At 43.3% G+C, this 23,701-nt stretch overlaps 2 protein-coding genes across 2 annotated transcripts in view; one reads left to right on the forward strand and one right to left on the reverse strand.

Moving 5' to 3' along the window:
• Ryr3 (ryanodine receptor 3) overlaps positions 1-23,701 on the reverse strand; it is a gene marked incomplete at its 5' end in the record, with an annotated part of 626,824 nt that overhangs the window by 156,444 nt on the left and 446,679 nt on the right.
• Positions 812-23,701, forward strand: part of LOC119087872 (ryanodine receptor 3-like) — a 42,509-nt gene continuing 19,619 nt past the window's right edge. Inside the window, 16 exon segments of the mRNA XM_037205087.1 lie at positions 812-1,683; positions 1,959-2,018; positions 6,176-6,307; positions 6,752-6,864; positions 10,200-10,296; positions 12,236-12,342; positions 12,705-12,756; positions 13,678-13,734; positions 14,961-15,060; positions 15,213-15,292; positions 17,451-17,527; positions 20,367-20,440; positions 20,694-20,711; positions 21,107-21,187; positions 22,019-22,107; positions 23,001-23,129. Coding sequence (XP_037060982.1) covers positions 1,606-1,683; positions 1,959-2,018; positions 6,176-6,307; positions 6,752-6,864; positions 10,200-10,296; positions 12,236-12,342; positions 12,705-12,756; positions 13,678-13,734; positions 14,961-15,060; positions 15,213-15,292; positions 17,451-17,527; positions 20,367-20,440; positions 20,694-20,711; positions 21,107-21,187; positions 22,019-22,107; positions 23,001-23,129 — 1,344 coding nt within the window. The 5' untranslated portion in view covers positions 812-1,605.

The raw sequence follows: 23,701 nt of genomic DNA on the forward strand, positions 1-23,701 counted from the left end.
TAAAAGGAAAATGCATGCCTCATAAATGGACCTGAAGTGCCACTTCTAGGGGAGGTAATAGGGACACAGCGCTCTGTGCGCATGTCGTTGTAAATCGCACCACTGGTACTGCATTTGAGCAGACACACTCTCGAAGCAAAACCAGCTTTCCCTCACCATGGGCCCTGACTAACTGCAGGCCACAAAGCCCTCTCTACTTGTATCAGCTGCTTCCTCAGCTGAGGTAAAGTCTATCAAGTAGAGAACCATGTGCTCAGCATTGCTCTTCCACTCACAGCCTCGTAAAAGCAGGTTGCTGTAGCATCCCGTCTCCTGAGCCCACCCAGACGACCACATGCTATGCTATGGCTGCTAAGTGTTTTCAGTTGCTTGTTTGGCAGCTACCCTCGTCCACAGTGAAGCAAGTCAGAGTTCTCTCTTACGCCTCCCACTTAGAACCAGGTATGTATTTTATACCTGTAATCCTGGGAGTAGAGAGGCTGAAGCAGGATCGGCCCAAGTTCAAGGCCAGCATGGGCTACATAGTGAGACCTGTTTCAAAACAACAAAGCTGCATCTCTACGTCCACAACAAAATCAAAACTCAGAAAACAAAAACACTAATACTTAGCTGAGTGAACTCTGAAAAGAAGGACATGGCATGAACAAAAGAAAACTCTCATCAGCTGGAGCGACGACTCAGTAGTTAAGACCACTTACCGCTCTTACAGAGGACCCCAGTTCAGTTCCCAGCACCCACGTCAGGCAGCTCACAACATCCTGTAACTCCAGCTCCAGGGGATTAGATACCCTCTTCCGGCCCTGTGGAAACTGCACTCATGTGCACATACCCACCCACAGACACATGTAAGTGCAAATATCCAAAGTTAAAACTGAAACAATAAAAAACTCCCATAGGGTTAGGGGTTTGTTTTTTTGGTTGTTTTTTTTTTAATCCATGTATAGTTTTTCTTATACCTTCCTCCCAGCCAGATCCCGAAGCAGTCCTACTGTAGATTTTCCTGTAAGACTTTGTGTTGCCCCAGGGTGGGTGGAGAGGCTATGTGGAAGGCCAGTGCTGTCAAACACCAGCTTCAGCCCTGGAAATAGGCCACTGGTGCCGGGCGAGGTGTTCTTCCACAAGTTAGCTGGTACCCCAGTGGTAGGGAGCTGTTCTTTGTTGGAGTTATTTTACCTGGTGTAAGAAGTCGTTCTTTTTGTTGTGACTGCTGTCCACTCGGTACAGAAGCGAGCAAGCACGCACTACGGGTGTCTGTGCCGTGTGTCTGTCTAGCTACCGTGGTCTTGTGTGCATGTCCAGAAGTGAAGGCTCGGGGTTGGGCTGCTCTTTCATGACCATCTGGTTTGTTTTCGCTTAACACTTCTTTTGTTTCTGTTTTTCTACTGTTCTTTGAAATGTAGTAAGGCCAGCCTGTACGGACAGGGCCTCAAGGAAGCAAGCTACCCCTGAGCTGAGGCAGTTCCTTTCAGAGAGTCACTGAGCCCTTGTCTTTATTTCAACATCATCTCCTAGTCTGGAGGACAGGACCAGGAACGGAAGAAGACAAAGAGGCGAGGAGACTTGTACTCCATCCAGACCTCCCTCATCGTGGCTGCGCTCAAGAAAATGCTGCCCATTGGTCTGAACATGTGTACTCCAGGCGACCAGGAGCTCATCTCTCTTGCAAAATCTCGATACAGCTGTGTAAGCTGCCTGTGTGGGCCGGCTGGGTGCAGAGTATGGGCTGTGGGGAGTGGACGGTACTCAGCCTGTAAAGGAGTGGTCCCCTGAGGGCTGGGGTGGGGGTTGAGGGGAAGGTATGCACCTTGTAAAGCTGTCTGGGAGTCAGTAACTTGGGGATAAGTCTCCTTCACTTCTCAGATCGCAGTTAAATTGTGCACTGTCCGTTCATACTTCCTGAACCCTCGTTTGCATTTCCACGGTGATCCCTAGGAATAAAATTTAGCCTCTTTCCACAGAGGGACACTGATGAAGAGGTCAAGGAACATCTGCGGAATAACCTACACCTGCAGGAAAAGGTGATGCTTCCTCTCACAGGCAGCCCCGCTGGCTGTAGGACCAGTCTTCCTCAGTCACGGTGTTTGTCTGATTGTTAAGCTAGCATCTTGCTAGGCAGCCCAGGCTAGTCTCAAAGTCAAGACCTTCCTGCCTCAGCCTCCCAAATGCTAAGATTACAAATGTATACCACCCCACACCTTGCTCATGTTTTAATTTTAATTTTTTAGAGACAGAGTTTCTCTGTGTGTAGTCCTGGCTGGCCTAGAACTCATAGAGATCCACTTGTCTGTGCCTCCTGAGTGCTGGGATTAAAGGCGTGCACCATCACGGCCTAACTTTTTTTTTAATTAATTAATTTATTGTTTTTGCCTGTGTAAGGATGTCAGATCTCCTGGAACTATAGTTACAGACAGTTGTGAGCTGCCACGTGGGTGCTGGGTATTGAACCTGGGTCCTCTGGAAGAGCAGTCAGTGCTCCTAACCACTGAGCCATCTCTCCAGCCCCTTACTTATGTTTTAAAATGTATTGTAAGAACTATTTAATTGCTACAAATGGGAGGCAAAGGCATAAGGATCAGGAATTCAAGGTCAATGTTGGTTATGATAGCAAATTTGAACACAGCCTGGGCTACAGAAAGCTCTGTCACAAAGAAAAGAAGAAAGAAAGAAAAAGGAAAAACAAGAAAAAGGCTAAACTCTACGGCTGTGCCTTTAATTATTGTTCATTCTTTTGCTATGGCAAAGAGTCCTCTGATGAGTGTATGTCATACTTTCTACTACATAAACATCAAGCCATCACAGAAGGCATTTGGATTAAGTCACAAAATGTATTGGCTACAAGGTTTGTTGAACAGGGAAAGAATCACTTGGGAGGACATTTTAGCACCTGCCATCCTAGAGATCTTTTGAAACAGAATAAGGCTGTGTCATGGGTTTAAAAAAAAAATAAGAAAATAAGAGCTAGAGTTTAAAGGCAACTTGAGATTTCTCTAATTCTTTAATTCTGAACAGCTCTGTTTTCAGGGTACATTACGCCCTAACATAAGAGTGAAGAAAAACAAGAGTACTGATTCTTTCTCCCCAAATGTATAGCAATGGTAGAAAAAATACTCTAGAGGAAAAAAGCAATAACAAATCCCAACTGCCCAAAAATAAGAAGCTCAACTTTTAGCAGTGGGGGTGTTATGGGACCCCACCAGAGATGACCACTCACACACAGTTGTTATGTCCAGCTTGTGACCCCAAAGAGACCACTGAAGACCTTGGATGTCCAGAATGCAACAGCAAGGTTTATTCTGTAGATACAAGTCTAGACAGGGAACTCATTCCTACACCCAATACAGTGAGGCAGGGAGGAGTTGCTCTTTCTTTGTGTGGCTAGCTTTTTAAAGGCAAAAACCACAAACCCTTCAGGAGGGTTGTGGGGGGGGGGTGTTGCACGGGTGCAACTCGGATTGGTTTATTTTTATCTCTGTTCTCTTTTAATTGGGTGAGGGTATGTAACCTTTGAATTTACTGGTTGGTGGTTTATCACTTTGGGGGCAGTCCAGCACAAGTCCCAGGCTTTGTCCTTGAGCCTCCATGGGGGCTGGCTGGCCTAGCATGTACTGACTGTGGGGGCTGGCTCAGTGGTCTAGACTCTGTCCTTGACTCATGCACATAACTCTAAGTTAGTGAGGGGTCCCAGACAGTAAACATCTGGCTGAACTTTGAGCAGAAAGGGAGCTACTGCAAAGACTATGTCTTTTGTTCACGGCCCTCCCAGAGACTGCTTGCTCAGTCTCAGGAAACTGAAATTGAAGCCTGATCTCTGAGAGAAGACTGAGCAGCCCGTTATGGCATCTGCTTGGTCCTTTCACAGTAGCCAATTGAAACTCTTTATTCCAGCCAGCTAGAACCACAGCCAAGTGTGGCCACAACAGGGATTTTTAAAGGAAGAAACCACATCCTGGCATCTCACTCTGATGCTCCAGGGAGCTTTGCAAAAGCAAGCAGTTTTAACAGAAGCTAAGATAAACAGTTAGCTGGAGGAGGTTCCATACAAACAAGCAGTTTCACAGACACTAAGATAAATTAGCTAGGACATCCTGACCTTGGGTTCCTAGAATAGAGTTGAATAGTTTTCCCTGGAATCCTTTTTTTTTTTTTTTTTTTTTTTTTTTTTTTTTGGTTTTTCGAGACAGGGTTTCTCTGTGTAGCTTTGGTGCTTGTCCTGGATCTCGCTCTGTAGACCAGGCTGGCCTTGAACTCACAGAGATCCACCTGGCCCTGCCTCTCAAGTGCTGAGATTAAAGGCATATGCCACCACCATGGAATTCTTCATCAAGATCAAATTCTAGTTAAACTTGAAATGGCCTCAGCAAGAATACAAGATGGAATCAGAGTGTACCCTGTCTTCAGCAATATAAGATTTACTTCATTCACTAATAAACATTTTTAGAATTTAAAAAAAAAAAATACAAGATGGAGAAAACTTTGCACTGTCTTGCCCTGTCACAAGGGGAAGCCAGCCTCCTGGAGAGAACTCGGGTGCTCCAGTCAGATACATGCCTTAGGGCTGGAGCTTTAGTAACTTTATCCTGTCGTGATTGCAAGGTGTGAGACCTGAACAAAATTAGCTGAGGGCCAGAGAAACTCATGTATCTCCTTCAGAAACAAACGTGAAACCACTTGCCTCCAAGTTTACCACTTGCCTCTCTGTTTACTAAAATGTGGATAGAAAGCAAGTAAATAAAACCATTCCTGAATATGGACTCAAAAGATTCAGAATACGTAAGGGAATGCTCCAAGTGAGTAACTCAAGCAATAAGGAACTAAGAGAAAGGAACTTAAATACAAATACAGTAAAAACATTTAGACAAAGGAAGCAATAGAATCCACAAAAGAAAAAAAAAATCAGAACATTCTTTAAAAGGAGGGAAATGTGTTTGACCAAAAACAAAAAAAAAAAATAGCATAAGGATTATACAGATGAATAACCTTGCAATTTAAACCTTAATCTATGGGCATAAGTTATAAGGTAGGTACAGCCAAACAGAGAGTTGATAAATTGGAAGATGACTTTATGGAAGTCATCCAAAATGTAGCACTAAGAGGTAAAGGGATGGGAATATGTAGTTCATATGTAGCATTTATATGTCGCAGGAATAAGAATGGAGGAATGGGGCTGAAAAGATGGCTCATCAGTTAAGAGCACCCGCTGCTCTTCCTGAAGACTCAAATTTGGCTTCCAGCACCCACATCACATCAGTCAGCTCACGTGTACTTGTAACTCCAGAGAATCCAGCATGCTCTTCGGGCATCCACAAACACCCAGACACGTGTGTCACATACTTACAGAGTTATACACACATACACATAAACAAAAATATAACATATTTTTTAATATAAGAGGGAGGGAGGGAAAGGAAAGGGGAGGAAGGTGTGAGAGCCAAATTTTAAGTTTTAATTGCTATATGGAAGAGATCTATGAAACAAAAATGCCTCTGATCTGCAAGCCCCTTGCCCAAGGACAGATAGTTCCTGAAATGCTGGAGGCTGTTGTTCATGGGAGATAACAAACCACATGATTTCACTCCCTTAAACAAGTTTGTTTTACCCTCTGCACAGATGTGCTTGATCACGTGTGGGCAGGAGGTCCACAGGCTGTAGGTACATGAGGATGTAGCTTGCCTCTGACTGGACCTGATGAGAAATGTAATGAATTATAGGGTTTCCTTCTTAAGCCATGGCAAACTGTGATTCTGGGCCATTTTCCAGGAACCTGGGTATGGATCTGGCCAAAGCCAATCCACCTGGCCAGTATTCAATTAAAGCTCGTTTTAAAATTGGCTTTAGGCCAGGCCGTGGTGGCACACGCCTTTAATCCCAGAACTCGGGAGGCAGAGGCAGGCGGATCTTTGTGAGTTCGAGGCCAGCCTGGGCTACCAAGTGAGTTCCAGGAAAGGGGCAAAGCTACACAGAGAAACCCTGTCTCAAAAAACAAAACAAACAAACAAACAAAATTGGCTTTAAACTGTGGTGGTGGATTTATTCTGGATCAGTGGGGTTAACCAAGGGGGAAAAGGAAGTATAATCAAATGAGTCTTATTATATGGAACCCTGGTGAGACTAAGACTGTTGTTTAGCACAAGAGATACAGAAATTGCTTAGCTCGTGGATATGCTTCAACTTTCAGTCAGATGATCCAGCTGTGAAATGGCAGCTGAACCTCTACAAAGATGTTCTGAGGAATGAAGAACCTTCTAACCCAGAAAAGACGGTGGAGCGTGTGCAGAGGATCTCAGCTGCTCTCTTCCACCTGGAGCAGGTATGGAGCTTTGCTCTGAGGAGTAAGTGAACAAGACTGCCCTGGAGGATAGAAAGCTCTTCCCTGCACTTGGCTCCCAATTACAGGAGACCCCTTGAGGCAAAAGGCAACCACCAGAGTGGATCCCATATCACCCCCAAGTGTTGCCTGCTGCCTCCTGGCTGTAGCTCTGTAGCTTTCCCTTGTGCTGTTTATAAGTTCTTGCTATGCATTCAAAATAGGTTTTTCAGTTCTTTGCCATTTGTAAAACAGCGATATATGTCTAGTGGTCTTTGGGAAATGACAGAAACAAAGGACTTTCACACAAGGATGACTTCCTGCTGGGGACATGCTTGCTAACTTCAGTTAGGAAACCAAAATTATCTTAGAGTTAAGATGCCTGAGCTACTCAGTCTGCCACTCAGATGGGCCAGCTGTGTACCTGCTTATGTGACTTCTTCTTAGGTGGAACAGCCTTTGAGGTCCAAAAAGGCTGTATGGCACAAATTGTTGTCCAAGCAGCGGAAACGAGCAGTGGTGGCCTGTTTCAGGATGGCTCCTCTCTACAATTTGCCCAGGTAGGGGCCCCATCATTATTTTCTGCCAGGTGAGCCAGGCATTGGAATTAAGGTTTTGTCCCAGAGCTGAGCTCTCTGTGGCCCTTACACTTGATCCTGACAATAGAAAGTGGGGTCCTTGGCTCATGGCACCTTGCAGACTGCAGACTATAATGGTCTACTAAGCAATCAAGGTAAGTATGGAAGCTGGTGAGATTGCCTCATCCTGGGCCTTCATAGCCTCCCAACACACAATGAGGCTCTCTGCTTTTGCTGAGATAGGAGTCTTTGTAAGAACATAAAGGTTTCTGGGAAAAGGGAGCTGTTTTCTAAAGTACCTTAGCCCAAATTCCATCATTCCCTGCACAGGCACTAGGTGATAAGACAAAATTTACTATTCTTGAGCAGAGGCAAATTGCAACCCAAGAATCCTTCATCACAGTGTATCTCCCATCAAGATAAAGAAAGGGGCAGATAGTTGTGGGGGCACATGCCTGTAATCCCAGCTCTCAGGAGATAGAGGAGGATCATGAATGTGACTTTAGCCTGGGCCACATAGCAAGCCCTTGTTTTAAAACAAAGAGGAAAAAAGGCTAGAGAGACCCAAAGAGGCTAGACAGAAGCACAATGTACTTATCTTGGCCTTTTGTACTTTGAAGTAAAAATTATGTGAAATTTTGGGGCTTTTTTGTTTTTTTTCTACAAACTGTGTAGCATATCTTCTATCAATATAAGGAAGGGAATCTGTATTAGTCCATTTTCTATTACCACAAAATACCTGAGGCAAACTGACTTAAAAGAAAGAAAGGTTGGTTTTAGTTCATGGTTTCAGGGGCTTTAGTCCACACGGTGTCGTCATTTTCAGTCTATGGTGAAAGAGAACGTCTATAGGAGTGAATGTGTGAATGTGCACTAGAGCAAAGCTTCTCACCTAGCAGAGGTGAGGGAGCAGAAAGAGGAGTAGAACAAGATCCTAACAACCCCTTCAGTGGTTTGTCCCAGTGACCTTGCTCCTACAGCTAGACCTCAACCTCTAAAGGGTCTGCCACCTCCCAGTAACATCCAAGACTGATGAACAGTCCTTCAATGCATGACCTTTGGAGGGCATTGAAGATCTATGCCATAGTAATACCAGTAAGAGGCAGGGCCTGTACTGACTGCCAGAACTGTCTCTGCATGTCTGGTGGTAAGACCGCTTCATCTTTCTCTAGACTGACTGGAAAATATGTGAAGTAGATCTGTAATCAGTCTACAAAGCTGGTGACTGAATAACAACCTTTGATTTATCAATTTCCCAGTCTCTGGGAACAGTCTCACCTGGTCACGGAAAAACAACTGACTTGGACCAAAGCATTCTGAATCCTATACAACAGTATGTTTCTTTAGAATATGAGACCAGAGACCATCCTATCCTTGACCTTTGCTTTTGTCAAATGGGGGATCTTGACCATTATTTATCCAGAATATTCTGCACCTTGCCTTAAACCAGGCGAGTCTTCCCTTTGAGGGTCTTTGAAGTTGGTGGGGAAATCACACCTTCGGAGATGTGCACCTGCCCTCTGGGCCTCTCCCTTTGGCTTTATTTGGAGGGGAATGAAGCAACACTAACTCAAGTAGAATTTATGAATAAAAAGATGAAAATGGCTGGGTGGTGATGGCGCACACCTTTAATCCCAGCACTCCGGGGGCAGAGCCAGGCGAATCTCTGTGAGTTCGAGGCCAGCCTGGTCTACAAAGCAAGTTCCAGGAAAGGTGCAAAGCTACACAGAGAAACCCTGTCTTGAAAACATAGAAAAAAAAAAGTTGAACATGGAAGCCAGCCATAGGTACAGGGGATGGAGAAGTCCTCGCATAAACGTGAAGTTGATATTGTAGAAGTGTCTACAATTTTTCTTTCTTTTCTGGAAATAATGAAAACACTAGAAAACATTCACCATCCTCTGTTGGTCAGAACTCCTGCCTGAGGATGTAGCATGAAGAACCGAGCTCTAAAAAACGCCTGTGCAGGGCCAGGCCAGCCAGGCAGAAATCATCCCTCTCAAAAACAAGCATTAAAAAAAAAAAATAATGTTGATGCCATCCCTTCCTGTCTGGGTATTCTTTCGGCGTTCCTACACCTGTATGTGTCAGAATAGTTCACGGAACCCCTGTAAGGAGGCATGACATCCTTAAGCCAGTTGCTCTAGAACCGCTGCCTGGGTTTTCTCTCTAGCATGAAGAACTGTCAATTTGTAACAACCCACTCCCCAAGCAGGCAACTGTGGAGGCAGCCCCTCTTCACTACTTTGTGATGGTCTACGCTAATGGAATCTTCCAGACTAAATGACGGAAGGGACGTATCTGATCATAGAGATGCTGTTTCTCTGGTGTCGGTGTTTTAAAGAAAACCCTGTATGCTTTTCTCCAGACACAAAATTAACAATTTCTTCCTGATCACCTTTCAACGTGTTTGGCTGGAAAAGGTTAATGAAAAAACTCAGTATGACAGACTAATACCCATTTTAATGGTAATGTAACCTGAAAGACACCAGCTTATTCTCTGCACATGCCCCTTTCTTGGCCATGATTTAATGTTCCCATAAGAATACATATTTTGTACAATTTTTTTTTAAGTAAAATTCTGATTGGTCAGATTTTAATGGGAGAGAGCAAGATTCCGGTTCTACCAAAACACCAACCAGCACTTAATGGCCACTCTCATCTTTTCCTCCCTTCTCATCCTAGCTTGCTACTTCCTTCACACTTAGCTGTGCTTCTGTAGCTAACTTTCCAGGAAGTCATTCCTGGCTCACAGGAACTGGCATGAGCCAGACACCAGAGCATAGCCCGGATCCCAGAGGCACACAGAAGGCATGCTCACAGCATGGCATACCCAGGTCTTGCCTTCCTAAGTAACCACTGGAGTACCTTGCTGAGGTGTTTCTTGCCTAGGGGAAGGTGGGGAAGCTGAAGTGAAGGGTTTACAGTTTGTCTGACACTAAACTACAACACGATTTCAATCGTATTACCTGGACAAAGGGCTCATCAAGAAATAACTAAACTACCATCCGAAGCAAGTATTTCTAGACGTGATCTGATCAGCTATTTCTCACTAGAATGGCGATGTGATTTAAAAAAACAAAACAAAACAGTAGAACTAAATGGGGATGCTGTGTCTTGCTCTGATTATGGTGCTCAGAAGGAACTCCAGTATTTACAAGTTATAGGGAAGGAACTATGTGAGCTACTGACTGCCCTGACCAATCAGAAGATGAGAATTGTACAAAAAGTCTGTCCTGCGTACTAACCACTAACCACCCCAACTAAAATACCGAGCCCACCAGCTCTCCTGACCCCCCTCTTACCCTTTCATTCAGGCACCGCTCTATTAACCTCTTCCTCCATGGCTATCAGAGATTTTGGATAGAAACAGAGGCATATTCCTTTGAAGAGAAACTAGTACAGGACTTGGCTGTAAGTACCGAACGAACTGGGAACAGACACGGGTGTGAATGGGTTTGATTTTTGTATCCGTGTTTGTGTATGTTGTGAAAGTCAGGCATTCACAGAGAATGCATGTGGTGTATCAACCTGAAAAGAACTAACTAAATTCTCAGGGTGATGCTGCCAATGGTCCTAGGAGCCAGAGGATGGAATTTCAATTAGAGGTGCTAATGATGTCCTCACCCCATCTCCATCACCATTAACAACTAATGTTTCTTAAAGTGCACAGCTGTGTCATGGGGAGTTCATGCCACCTTAAGTTTTGAGCACCATTGGTTGCAGGAGGCCCCCTGTCCTGCTTACGCCCTGCTAAGACCCCACATCCATAACAGTAGCTCTGCTGTTGGGAAGGTGCATCTAAAGAATGGCCTTTCCTGCACCTCTTAAATCCGGCATGCACTCTCTCTAACAGATGTCATACTCTGAAACCACTGGATGTGGAACATAAGAGAGCAGCCTCATCCTGTCTCCGAGGAAAATAAGCCCTCCCTCCTCTTCTCTGGCCAGCGTGTGGTTCTCTTTTCTCCTTGCTGCTCCAGTTCCTCATTTTCTATTCTCACTTGCCTTTGGCTCTAATCTTCTACTGTTTCTCATTCATTCTCTTCTGTCTGTTTTTCTCTTTGAGCTATCATCCTGTGTCTTTGTCCCCTCCCTCCCTTTCTTTTAAACCACTCTTCCCCATTTTCCTTCCCTTTGGTTTCAGGTCCCTTACTATCCCCCCCACACACACACACACACTCACACACTCACACACTCCTGTTGACTAGAAAGGTGCTGCCTTTGGCTTCCCACCTTCCTGATTGGTGTGAAGCTGGCAGCAAGCAGCATTTTAGCCCTCTACTGCCAAACCATGCACACAGCCTGTATGGTTCTCACCAATTCACCAAGTCTATCCACCCTGCTGACTTGGCCTCTGCCAGAAAATTTCACTGTTGCCACTCATACCAGCTACTATTTCCCTTTCTATAAAAACAGAGAAGTGACTTGGTAAGAAGAGAGTCTTGCCGCTCCTAAACAGCACCTTTGCAGAACAATGCACATTTTAGGATACTGTGAAGCTAAAACAGAGAGACACATTTTTGTTAGGTTAAGTCTAGACTAACACTATGGTAAGATTTTGAATTGGTCCCTCTTATTACAGTATTGAAATAAGTCTTGCTAAATTTATCAAGTCATGTTCATGCCCTGATTTTATATACTTGTATCTACATTGTGATGCTTGGAAAAAAAAACACAACTAAAATAATACAACTGGACCCCAAATAGCCCCAGAGATTTGTGACTTTTGTCTCACCTCTATCTCAAGCCTGCTCTCCAGAAGAAATTCCCTGCATTGTCTAGAGGGACTCAGTTTCTTAAGTGACAGCAGGGTTCCCCTCCTGAACTGGGGTGCCCACAACTTGCATGAGTTGACTGGAGTCCGTAGCTCTTTCCCTGTGGTCAGCTATTTGCTTTCTTTTATTTCATCTAATTAAACATTGGAATGTGTCTTTGACTGGCTGAGAGAAATGTATCTGTCTGTACCGACCTTGCATCCTCAAGACCCCTCCCCTGAAATAAGCATCTGGTAGAGGCTTCCTGTATCTGTCTGTACCGACCTTGCACCCTCAGGACCCTCCCCTGAAATAAGCATCTGGTAGAGGCTTCCTGTATCTGTCTGTACTGACCTTGCATCCTCAGGACCCCTCCCCTGAAATAAGCATCTGGTAGAGGCTTCCTGTATCTGTCTGTACCGACCTTGCATCCTCAGGACCCCTCCCCTGAAATAAGCATCTGGTAGAGGCTTCCTTTCTCTGCTTTCAGCCTGAAGCCCTCTCTGTGCCTTGCGCTTTGCCTCCTCTATTTGCATGCACTCCTATGGTGCCTGCGGGGATCTGTGCCTAAAATCTGTCTGTGTTGCTCTGTGCAGAAATCTCCCAGGGTTGAAGAGGAGGAAGAGGAAGAGACAGAAAAGCAGCCTGACCCGCTTCACCAAATCATTCTGCATTTTAGCCGCAATGCGCTCACGGAGAGGAGGTCAGCATCACCATGGTGTTCTTCCCACAGGCCAGGGATAGTGCTTGGTCATATCTGCCCCTCTGTGGTCAGCAGAGGATAGAAGGGATTTGATAACTGACAGGCTCTGTTCATGGCCACCAGGAAACGCCCAGGGGACAGGCTTCTCATCGTAATACGAGACAGACTAAAGATGGAACGGCCTAAAATTGTGACTTTACTCCTAAATTCCATGTCACGCCAATGCTGGCTCAGCTTTTCAGAGTCAAAGTATCTAATTAGTTCACTAGTGCATTAAACTTGGAATTTATATGGTTTTTAGTAGTTTTTTTTGTTGACTCCAGAACATAGCCTGCTAAAAATATTTTCTCTGTTATTTCCAGCAAATTGGAAGATGACCCCTTGTACACCTCCTATTCCAGCATGATGGCCAAGGTACACCTGGGTTCTCACCACCCTGTCACAGTCTATCTGTCTTTAGACCTCTTGGGGTATATCAAATTGCCATGTGAGCAAGAAGGCTGGGGCTCGGTCATGACACAGGTTCTAGGCATCATGCAACTCTTGCACCGTAAGTGTGACACCTTGAGACTATAGAATAGTGGCAACTGGTGGCTGGACTCGTGGTCCAGTTAAAGGCTAACTAAATAGGGCCTACGCACAAAGATGTCTCTACCTCTTCAGCTAGCGACTGGGAGAGGCCAGGAATTTCAGTCTGTGTCCAGACGAAGGACCCAGGCTGGACACTAGAAAAAGGTTCCAGTGTCCTAGAGGAGCCACAGTGACTACAGGCATGCCACCCAGAAGTTTGACAAACTCTGGAATGCTGAATATACATAAGAAAACTGTCCTCGGGTAGAAAAACATTTAGGAAAGAGGAGACAGATGCTGGTAAACAGGAACCCGGATTGCTTTGTTCTCTGTGTCTCATGGCCCTAGTACACAGTGACAATTTAGGGTGTACATCACAGGAATCCCAGTCTTACTTTCACAGCCCCAGTGTATGTCTTAATGGGGACAAAAAGTCCTTGCATTCCTTGTTTCTCATTTACATCAGAACTTTTTTAGGAAAGGGAATTCATATCTGTGTAAAACAGGTCACTGTTGGATATGTGAGCTCCGTGTTCACCTTTTTTGTTCCTTAACCCCTTGGTCATTGCAGAAATGGCATTTAAAGTAGATGTTGCCCTGCAGTGATCAAAATGTTCCTAGTTTTACAAGGCGCTGAGGTCCCAAGGAGTCTATGAGTAATAGCCTGTACCCTGCCCTTGCAAAATATCATAGAAGTACTGTGCTCATTAGACTCCCTATAACTTGGTTTTCTGTGTCCTCCTTTCCCTACTCCATGGAACCCAGAGTTGTCAGAGTGGTGAGGATGAAGATGAAGAGGAAGACAAGGAAAAAACATTTGAAGTGAGTTCCCATAAAGATATTAGAACCAGGGCCCTTGCAGGCCAATAGGCTGGGGCTTCAGAATGGTGACTGCCATTTGCTTATGAGGTTCACTATACTGCTGTGTCAGCAAATCTAGCCATGACTCTGCCATCTGCCTGTGTGTGTGGCTGACAAGCAGCAGGCAACCTGCTCATCAGCAACGTCCACTCCCAACTAGGTTGGTTCTGATGGGAAATGTTCTACCTCCCATATACTGTAGTTACAGGCTGTAGAAGGACAAATTTAAACAACCAAAAATGAAAAATCAAGGACATTGGGATGACCTATACTACTCTATTGATAGTAGTTGATAGTAGTTTTTATTTCAAGGCAGTGAAGAAGCCCAAAACTCCTAAAATTATACAATTTTAGGTTCTTGTATTCTCTGATAGGCAAAGGACCCAAAAGTATAAAAAAAAGTGAATGCAGGTCATCACAATTCTGGTAACCAGCTCTGGCAGAACATGTCTGCAGTGTAAATACAGGGACATTTCTTACATTCAGACAAATATAATCAGGTGGACCCTCAAGCATTGTCCTTATATAACAGAACATTGAAAACAAACACATTTAAATCTTGCCTTGCAAGGAATTGCTTACTGGGAAATGGAAAAGCTAGAGCCCTAGAGGCAGCCAAGGAGGAACTTGTCTCCAGGAGAAAGACTTACAGCTTGTCAGGTGGCCTTGCAGGAGAGACTGGAGCTGAGACAGTGGTGACCGACTGCTCCAGACTTTGACCTGCACTGCTTCATTAGCTGTGTAAACCCTACCCTCATGCTAGGGCCCTGAAGACTAAAACTGAGAACATTCGCTGGATCTTTCTGCTCTTCTTCCCAGAGTGGCCATATTGAATAAATCTCCTTTTTCTGCTCTTCACTATTAAAATGATAATAATAATAATAATTTGCTTTGTAATATCAAAGGGGAAAACACTGTTACCTATCAACATAAAGATTGGAAAACTCATCATTCAAGAGTGAGGGAATTATGGGTAGGTTCTTTGGGGAAGCTAGGCCGTGTCTGAAAATAAAATGTAGAGGTTTGCTTTATTCAAATTGTGTGCATTGCCTTTCTTAGGCTATGAAAGATTTGCTCTCAGTGTACCTCGCCAGGTTGCATTTACTCAAGGGGAACATGGGCAGCAGGTAGGGATGGGGGCACTGGAGGGGCTGAGAGCAAATCTTCCCGTCTGATTCTTTTTCTAGGAGAAGGAGATGGAGAAGCAGAAAACACTGTATCAGCAAGCGCGCTTGCATGAGCGTGGTGCTGCCGAGATGGTCCTTCAGATGATAAGTGCCAGCAAAGGTGATGGCCCTGTTTCTAGGTAGACCCTGGGTGACTAGCACAGAGCTAACGCTCCATGACCTGCAGTCACATTAACAAGCCTGGAGAGAGCCCTGGAGGTATAACTTACCACCTCTTTCCTTGGTGATTCAATCAAATCTTCACCCTGGCAGGTGAGATGAGCCCCATGGTGGTGGAGACACTGAAGCTGGGGATTGCCATTCTGAATGGAGGCAATGCTGGTGTGCAACAGGTAATGTGCCATGGCGGATGGTGAAGAGCTCCGGGGGTACTTCCGTTTGACAGTTCTCACCGATGAAGCTGGATTTGCTCCAAGAGGGCTGGCCACCCACAGTTGCTTGGCTGGTGTTTGTCCTTCGTGCCCAATTATGTCAGAGTAGCTGGGGACACAGATAAAAACCACAGCTGGGAGTCTGCACGCAAGTGTGTACTTAATAAAAAGGTTGTTTGTTTTTTTTTAACCTGGGATTAAAGGAATAAGACATTGCATTTTCTCTCAGATTTTCCCGCAGAATTGTAAATCCTCAGAGGATGATGTTTCTGAAGCCTCTGGTGTTTATCTCAGCCGTTTAACCTGTGAGCAGCTTTACCACACAAGTAACTCACATACTGCTATTCATTCACTTATTCCCTGTTCGTTAAGCAGTTGCTAACAGTTACTTACAAATTGCTCACAATGCCTGGTTCTGCTGTAAAGGCTGAAGTTATTACCATGAGCAATAAAACTAAGTCCTCATTTGAGAAGCTCACACTAGAGGATTTTGAGTTCATAGCCAGCGTGGGCTACATAGTGAGTGAGACTCTGTCTGCTAAACCCCAGGGTCAGAGATATACCTCAGTGACAAAGGACTTGCCTAACATGAGCAAGGCCCCGTATTCAATTTCTCAGACTACAAAATAAAGCAGCAAAGCCTCCTAGCTCACTGGTTACTTTCTAGTGAGCATAAGATGAGACAGTCAGGATGCAAACCGCTGCTAGTCACTCAGTGTCTGAATTGGAACTGGTTGGAAAATGTAGACATGCATGAGTAGCTCCTGAAGCATGCATGAAGGTTCTCAACCTATGGGTCACAACCCCTTTAGCAAACCTCTTTCTCCAAAAATATTTACACTATTATTTATAACAGTAGCAAAATTACAGTTATGAAGTAGCAACAAAAATAATTTTATGGTTGGGGTGTTACCAATACCCAGTTACCATACTGGGTTTCAGTATGAGGAAGGTTGAGAATCATTGTGACCTGAAGCATCTCTGTGCACAGAGTTCAAACAGAACTTTAATATTCATAAAGGTATATCCCAGAGCCTTTGCAAGTCTCTGAATTTGTAACTATCTTACACTTACTGTTTTCTTAGTCTTCAAATCTTCCCAAGCACTTTCTCATTAAGAATTGTTATTTTTCTTTCTAATTTACTTTCTTCTTTTTTCTACTACCACATATCAGCTAACTAACTTGCAGCCAGGTCTTTTTTTTTTTAATATACAAAAATTTTATGTCACAAAAAAACCCTCCTTTCTAAAAACTGAGGCCGTAGGAACAAAGTAAACATTTCTGTGCTTTGAGCCAGGCCCGTGGCTCTCTCAGCTCTTCCTATAAACACCACTCGCACAACGAGCAACTGAGATTGTACCTCAGCACCAATAAACATTCCAATGTCACCATCCTAACACCCATCCAAAGCAGTAAAGACTTTAAACAATAAATCCACAAATGTCAAAGGTCTACTACACTGTACTGAAATAGCAAAAAAACAATAAGCCTCTGTACAATAGAATCTGACTTCCCAAGTAGATGGTTTGACTCATGCACATTTTTTCTTTAATTGTTAGTTACATGTATGCATTCATATAAGCATATAAATACAACCTGCTGAGTCCATTTAGTGTTGCCCAAATGTATGTTTTTAGGGCTGACCACTTGGTATTGGATCACCTATCAAGGGATTCATCCTTGGGGAAGATTGATTCTCTCTCATCAGTTGTCTGTAGTTGTTAATTGTCTGTAGTTCTTCATCTAAGGATAGGACCTTCTTTTCCCCCAAACAGATTGGCATGTCATCTGGTGGTGATACTGTTCAGGCCTTGTTTAGGCAACCTATTGTTGAGATGTCACGGGTGCAGCTTCCCTGTACTGTAGGGAAGACAGTCTCCCAGCTGACATCCTGGTCCTCTTGCTCTTACAGTCTTTTGGCCTCTTCTCAGATGTTCCCTGACCTTGGTGTAGAGGTTATATTTCCTCATCTACACCAGTAATCCTGAGATGTAGCCCTAAGTCTGCTTTTGTGTGCTTCCACGGCAGGGGATTTGCCATTTCTTCATCAGGATGAGGAAGACCATCAGTTGTGACGTAGTTCTCACTGCTTCCCTCTAAACTGTCTCTCCTTTGCAGAAAATGCTAGATTACTTAAAAGAGAAAAAAGATGCTGGATTCTTTCAAAGCCTTTCTGGTCTTATGCAGTCTTGTAGGTAAGTATGGGAAAACCACTCAGCATTCTTAAAAACAAGTGAAGAGAAAGGGGGACAGGAAGAGGTATACAAAATCGAGCTACCTTACCATGGAATTGTTGAGAAGATCCAGCAGTTACCTACCTTAAAATCCTAGAGAGTGTTCACTAGCCTTCAGGATTACATTCAAACATTAAGAGAAGAAATAATCCCCCTCAGCCACAAATGTCATTCCCTGTGCTGTGATGTATCATCCCCTCCCCTCCCCTTCTCTTCCTCCCCTTCCTTCCCTTCCCCCCTCCCCTCCCCTCCCCTGCCCTCCCCTCCCTTCCCCCCTTCCCTCCCCTCCCTTCCCTTCCCTTCCCTTCCCCCTCTGCTCCCCTCTCCTCTCCTCCCCTCCGCTCCCCTCCCCTCCCCCTCTTCCTTCCTTCCTATGTTAGTTTCCTCAACCATGCAGACCTCCAAAAGTGAAGTCAAATAAGTAATAGAAAAGAGGAGGAATATCTCAGAGTGAAGGTTGTTTTTTTTCAACCCATGAGACAGCTTGTAATCTTTTCCCCCTAACAATCCTTTGATGTTGAATAGGTATTTGGTAAGAATATACTTAGATACATTCATTTTGACAGAGGTCTATCCTGGCATGGGAACAAAATTTTGATACAGACTAAAAAGCAAAGCATCAAATTATCAGTGGATCTTACCCATTTGTAAGCTGCCCATCATGGTTGAACCCACTTTTGAATGAATATCCAAAAGTCCTGAAGCCACCACACTAGCTCATTTTAAAATGAGCTAACAATCTAAGAAAAATAAGAAACCGGAGTTACAATTACTTAACTCATTTTCTTCCAGCTATCAAGAGTTAAGATAAAACATGATGTCTTCCATTTGAAAATTTGGAGAATGAACATCCTTTCAGTAGACTTCAAAATCTTGCCAATCTTATTTGATTGGATAAATCAAATAAATCAATTGTACCCTGAGGCAACAAGGAGACCATCTGAGCTGCAGCATAACCCCTTGTTCTTACCTCTCTCTCGTGTGTGTGTGTGTGTGTGTGTGTGTGTGTGTGTGTGTGTGTGTGTGTGTATTGCACTAACAGTCTATTAGTTTATCTTCTCTCTCAGGAAAAGTAAGTGTAATATTACCAGGCCTGACTCACTGAAGATAGAATAGCCCCTGTGGAATCAGGGACGGCAAAAATCAAGACAACTGAGTTCTACGTTGCTCATGAAATCTCCATTAGGTCTCTAAGAGTTCTCTCAGTATGCTGCAGCACTTGATACTGATAAATTTGTTTATAATTCATTCATAATGATAGTACAGAGGGACAAGTGACATACACTTCATTGCCAGATGACTTCTCACAGAAGTTTTAAGGTGCTTTAATGGGTTTGATTATTACACAAATAACACATTTCTGTAAAATACTTAAGCAGAAGGAAAATTAAAACATTCAACATGGGTGTTAAGGGATTAAAGTGAGACTTAGAAATACATGGTACCAATTCAGAAGCAAAGCTTCAAAGCAACAAGGACCAAATGTCATTTCCTATGTTCACCTTCCCACCTGCCCTGTCCCCCAACCCAGTGCATCAAAATCCAAATAGCAAAACAGCAGGATAATTTGGGGTTTTTAAGCAGACCTTTTTTTTTTTTTTTTTTATCCCACAGTCTGGGATGGGAAAAACAACAAAGCTAGAGCCTGGAGAGATGTCAGAAGAGATACGAGCTTTGTAGCTTTTACAGAGGGCCTGGGTTCAGTTCCCAGCACCCACATGGTGCCTCACAATCATGTATAAACACCTGCTCCAGGGGAATCTCACAGCCTCTTCTGACTTCCATGGGTAACAGGCATGTACATGGTACATGCAGGCAAAATATTCATACACAAAAATAAATTTTTTTAATTTTAAAAAGAAAAATAACCAAGGTAGCAATAAAAATTTCATTGGTTTCTGTTTAAAATTTCCCCCAAGTTTCAGAAATCATGAGTCCCCAAAAAGGAAATTAAAAAAAAAAAAAGAATGCTAATATCTCTCTAGTCTGCAACCATGTCCTCTGAACACCAGCAGAATTAAGGCTAATGTTAGTCTTCACAGGCTCATCAATGCATGTCCCTAAGAGCAATACCATTATAAAACATTTTGCTCTAGGACACTTTTCAGACCAGAGAAGGAATGAAACTATTAGGAAAACAGAAGAATGCTTACTTGGAAGTAATCTGACCCCACAGTGTTCTCATTCCCAGCCTGGGTGGTGGTACTGGAGCTTCTTGCCTCAACAAAACTTGACTCTAGCTAGGAAGGTAGGGAAAAATGGGGACAAGAGCAGATGCCAACTTTTCACAAATTTAGGGACACCATTGCACAGAAGGCTTAATTCTAGCTGCTACTGGCTTTTGAACAAAGCAGGAACCATAAAAGGGTGTGGCCTTTGAAATCTTAGTTTTCTAGCTCTCTTCTCCAATCTTCATTCTAGACACTAGGGATCACAATTTCCTGTGATCTTTAGAAAAAGGAGCTAGTGGTAAGAGTGTAGCTTAAGAAATCTCAGAAACAACTCATCTCTTCCTCATTTGGGAAGGGTTTCTAAACCTTCACCCATAAGAAAGGATTCAAATTGAACAATGACCATCACCTCTCTGTGCATATAACAAGGTCTGTGAGCTGTCACAACCATAAACCACAGTGCTTGGCACAAACCCAAAGCACTTTGGGCTTTTTTAACCATGTTGTTATGTGTTGGTCTATTTATGATAATAAAGAGAGAAAATATTCTTTGTAAATACATTGACATTAGAAATCTATTTTTCCAGTGTGGTTAGCCCTGAACCTTGTTTTCTTTTGTCAATTAAAAGTGTCCTTGATTTGAATGCATTTGAGAGGCAGAATAAAGCTGAAGGCCTGGGAATGGTTACAGAGGAAGGAACACGTAAGTAACTATTGAATGCCAAGGTCATCCCCTTCTGGTTAAAATATTAACTCTTTCTAATCAGAGCCTTTGCATGTAATTTCTTTGTCTTCAAAGACTTGTTCCATTTGAGCCAAACATTTCTATGTGCAGTGTTGCTAAGGTCAGCATCCAGGCTGGATGTATTCCTAGAGTTAGTTGTAATTGAAGAAAGTTTGTTACAGTATCCATGGGTTTCTTACTTTGTATTTTCTCTTTTCCCTCTTATCACCAGTCATTGTCCGTGAGCGTGGTAAGTGTGAGTTCCTACCATGTGTGCAAATCCTAAGAGACTGGATTTAATTGCTTTGGTATAGACACAGCTTGGGTCTAGTGGTTGCATGTCAAGTTTAACGCTGCAGTTTGATGCTTAATTAAAGAAGTGCCTTCTATCTGTAAAGCATGGGTTATTATGGGCTGTGAGCCACTGACTGATGTTGCACTAGTTGTTCTCATTACATGATGTGTCTTGGGGCTAAACAGTTTACTGTTTGGGCTGTGTACTCTGCAGCCTTGGCTCCCAATTAGTTGGGTTTATCAACACTAGTCCAAAGGCCCATTTCCAAACCCTTTTGGAGTCATTTGCATTAGAAGGTTTTCCTTGTTGAGATGTTGTACAAATGCTGATGTACATATTGTGTTTTCAAGGTGAAAAGGTACTCCAGAATGATGAGTTCACACAAGATCTCTTTAGATTCCTACAGTTGCTCTGTGAAGGACATAACAGTGGTGAGTGGAAACAACTGACTTGTCAATGGAAAACAGCATTTGTGTGCACAATTCTCATTCAGTTCAGTGGACTCCACTTGATTCAGATAGTTGCTTTCTCTCTTAGTAACTGTTCTATAGCTGTAAAGAGACACCATTATCAAGACAATTATTCTTTTGGAGCTTTCTTACAGTTTTAGAGTGTTGGTCCTTGACCATCTTGGTGGGAAGCAGACAGGCATGGTGCTAGAGCAGTAGCTGAGAGCTTTACATCCTGATCCACAGACAGCAGACAGAGAGAGAGAGAGAGAGAGAGAGAGAGAGAGAGAGAGAGAGAGAGACTGGGGCTGACATGGGCTTTTTAAACTTCAAAGCCCACTCCAGGGACACACCTCCTCCAACAAAGCCATCCCTCCTCCAACAAAGCTACACCTCCTAATCCTTCCCAAACAGTTCCACTAACTGGTCACCAAGCATTCAAGCCTATGAGCCTTTATGGTGGGCCATTCTCATTCAAACCACCACACTATCCAAGTTCATCTAGTCCTTAATAAGAAAGGTTATATAAAATGACCATTAGACTTATGGCTGCTGTTGCTTAGTGTCACCAAGGCTAAACCACTCCCAGAATTACCAGCCATTCCTTTTATATAACCTCTTGGGTCTTCCCTTATTTTATGTGTCATAAGGTTGTCAGAGCTCAGAGTAGAGCAGGATCTGTGAGGCTCCAAATATATTATCTGTGTGAGGCTTGCCCTCATAGTATGCCACTTCTAAGCTCGGCTATGAGGGTATGCCTGGCTTCCTTTGGTATAATGGTCCTAGATTCTGACCTAGCACTGGTGTTCTCAGACTTTCAGAACTTTCTAAGGACTCAGATGGGTAATACCACCACTGTGAACATCATAATCAGCACCGTGGACTACCTGCTTCGTCTGCAGGTGAGTTGGAACAATAAGAAACTGTGCATCTCATCTACAGTTACATAAGTTAGCAACTGCTATGCAGAGCCAGGGAGGCCCAGGATACAGATGTTCCTCAATGGAACTATGTCCTGATAAACCAACCATAAGGTGGAGATGCATTTCATACACCTAGCTACTGAATGCCATAGTTTAGTGAGATGATACACTATCGCATTTTGGTGATTTGCTCTTAAGATTGTGTGGCTGACCCTCCACTATGGTTCATAACTACTGACTAACATTGTGAGAAAACATCACACCATAAATAGGTATCTGAAAAATCTCAGAATTTCAAGTACAATTTCAACTCAACTGAATCTATGTCACTTTCATACCATTGTTAAGTTGAAAACTTATGCATTAGACCTGCAAAAGTCAGAGAATGCCTATATAGCCTAACCCTCAAAGAAGGAGTTGTAATCTATGTCCTCACACTTAGGAAAATTTTCATTCCTAAAACATGTGTTCAAAGACAAAGTGAAATGACACTTAATTATGAAAATATCTGGTATAAAATGCTGGGCTTTGTTTAGTATAGTCAGTGAAGACCCAGCTATAGTGGTCAAGAAAGAATGATCAAATAACCCATGGCTAATCACTATTATCTTCAGTGGACATGGTTCCCTTTGAATGTTATATAGCATAGTCTCTCTGGTGCTAAAGGCTGTGTGTCTTCCTTACATGTTCTTCTCTGTGGAAAAGTATGTGTGTTTGAAAGGTGCTAGGGACCAGCTATCTCTGTCTATCTTTGCAGGCTCTCCAGCTCCTGTCATAGCAGAGATGTAGAGACAGGGGATTCTTCTTGTCCATTGAGTTTATCTTCCTTAAATTCAATCAGAGAAATGTCAAACTCTGCTGTTTGCTTTTAGGAATCAATCAGCGATTTCTATTGGTACTATTCAGGAAAGGACATCATTGATGAATCCGGACAGCACAATTTCTCTAAAGCTCTGGCAGTCACCAAGCAGATTTTTAATTCTCTTACAGAGTACATCCAGGTAGGTGCCAATGAGTACAGAGTTAACAGCAAATAGAATATTTTTAACATTCTCACTTTCTATATTCTCTAAAGAGTATTTGGATGCACATAGTGATTGGCCAATATACTCAGCCCCAATGCTGGCATTATTTCTTATCTATAGAAAAGAACCATTGGTACTTGTGGTCTATGAGAACCTACAGTCTGTGGTCCCCTAGTGGGACCTGTTCTTGGTGTTGTCATACTTTACTTTCATTTACCTCATTATATTTTGCTTCTCTTTCTAGACTAACAACTTTAAATAAATGAAAAACGTATTTACCTTAAAATTCTTCAGTCTAGACTACCAATATCTGATGATGTAAGCATGGAGAGTAAAGTAGAGAAACTTTTATAGAATTATAGAATAATGGCATAAGCAATATCCTAATAGGGATTTTAAAAAAAGAAACAGAATCTAGCCTACCTGTGGTAGCACATGCCTATGATCCCAGGGCTTTGGGGGCTGAGGCAGGAGGATCTTGAGTTTGGAGCTAATCTGGGCAACACAGTGAGACTCTGTCACAAAATGAAATAAATAACAATAAAAAT

The sequence above is a fragment of the Peromyscus leucopus genome, chromosome 4 (genome assembly GCF_004664715.2).
Source record: "Peromyscus leucopus breed LL Stock chromosome 4, UCI_PerLeu_2.1, whole genome shotgun sequence".
In the NCBI taxonomy this organism is placed as follows: Eukaryota; Metazoa; Chordata; class Mammalia; order Rodentia; family Cricetidae; genus Peromyscus; species Peromyscus leucopus.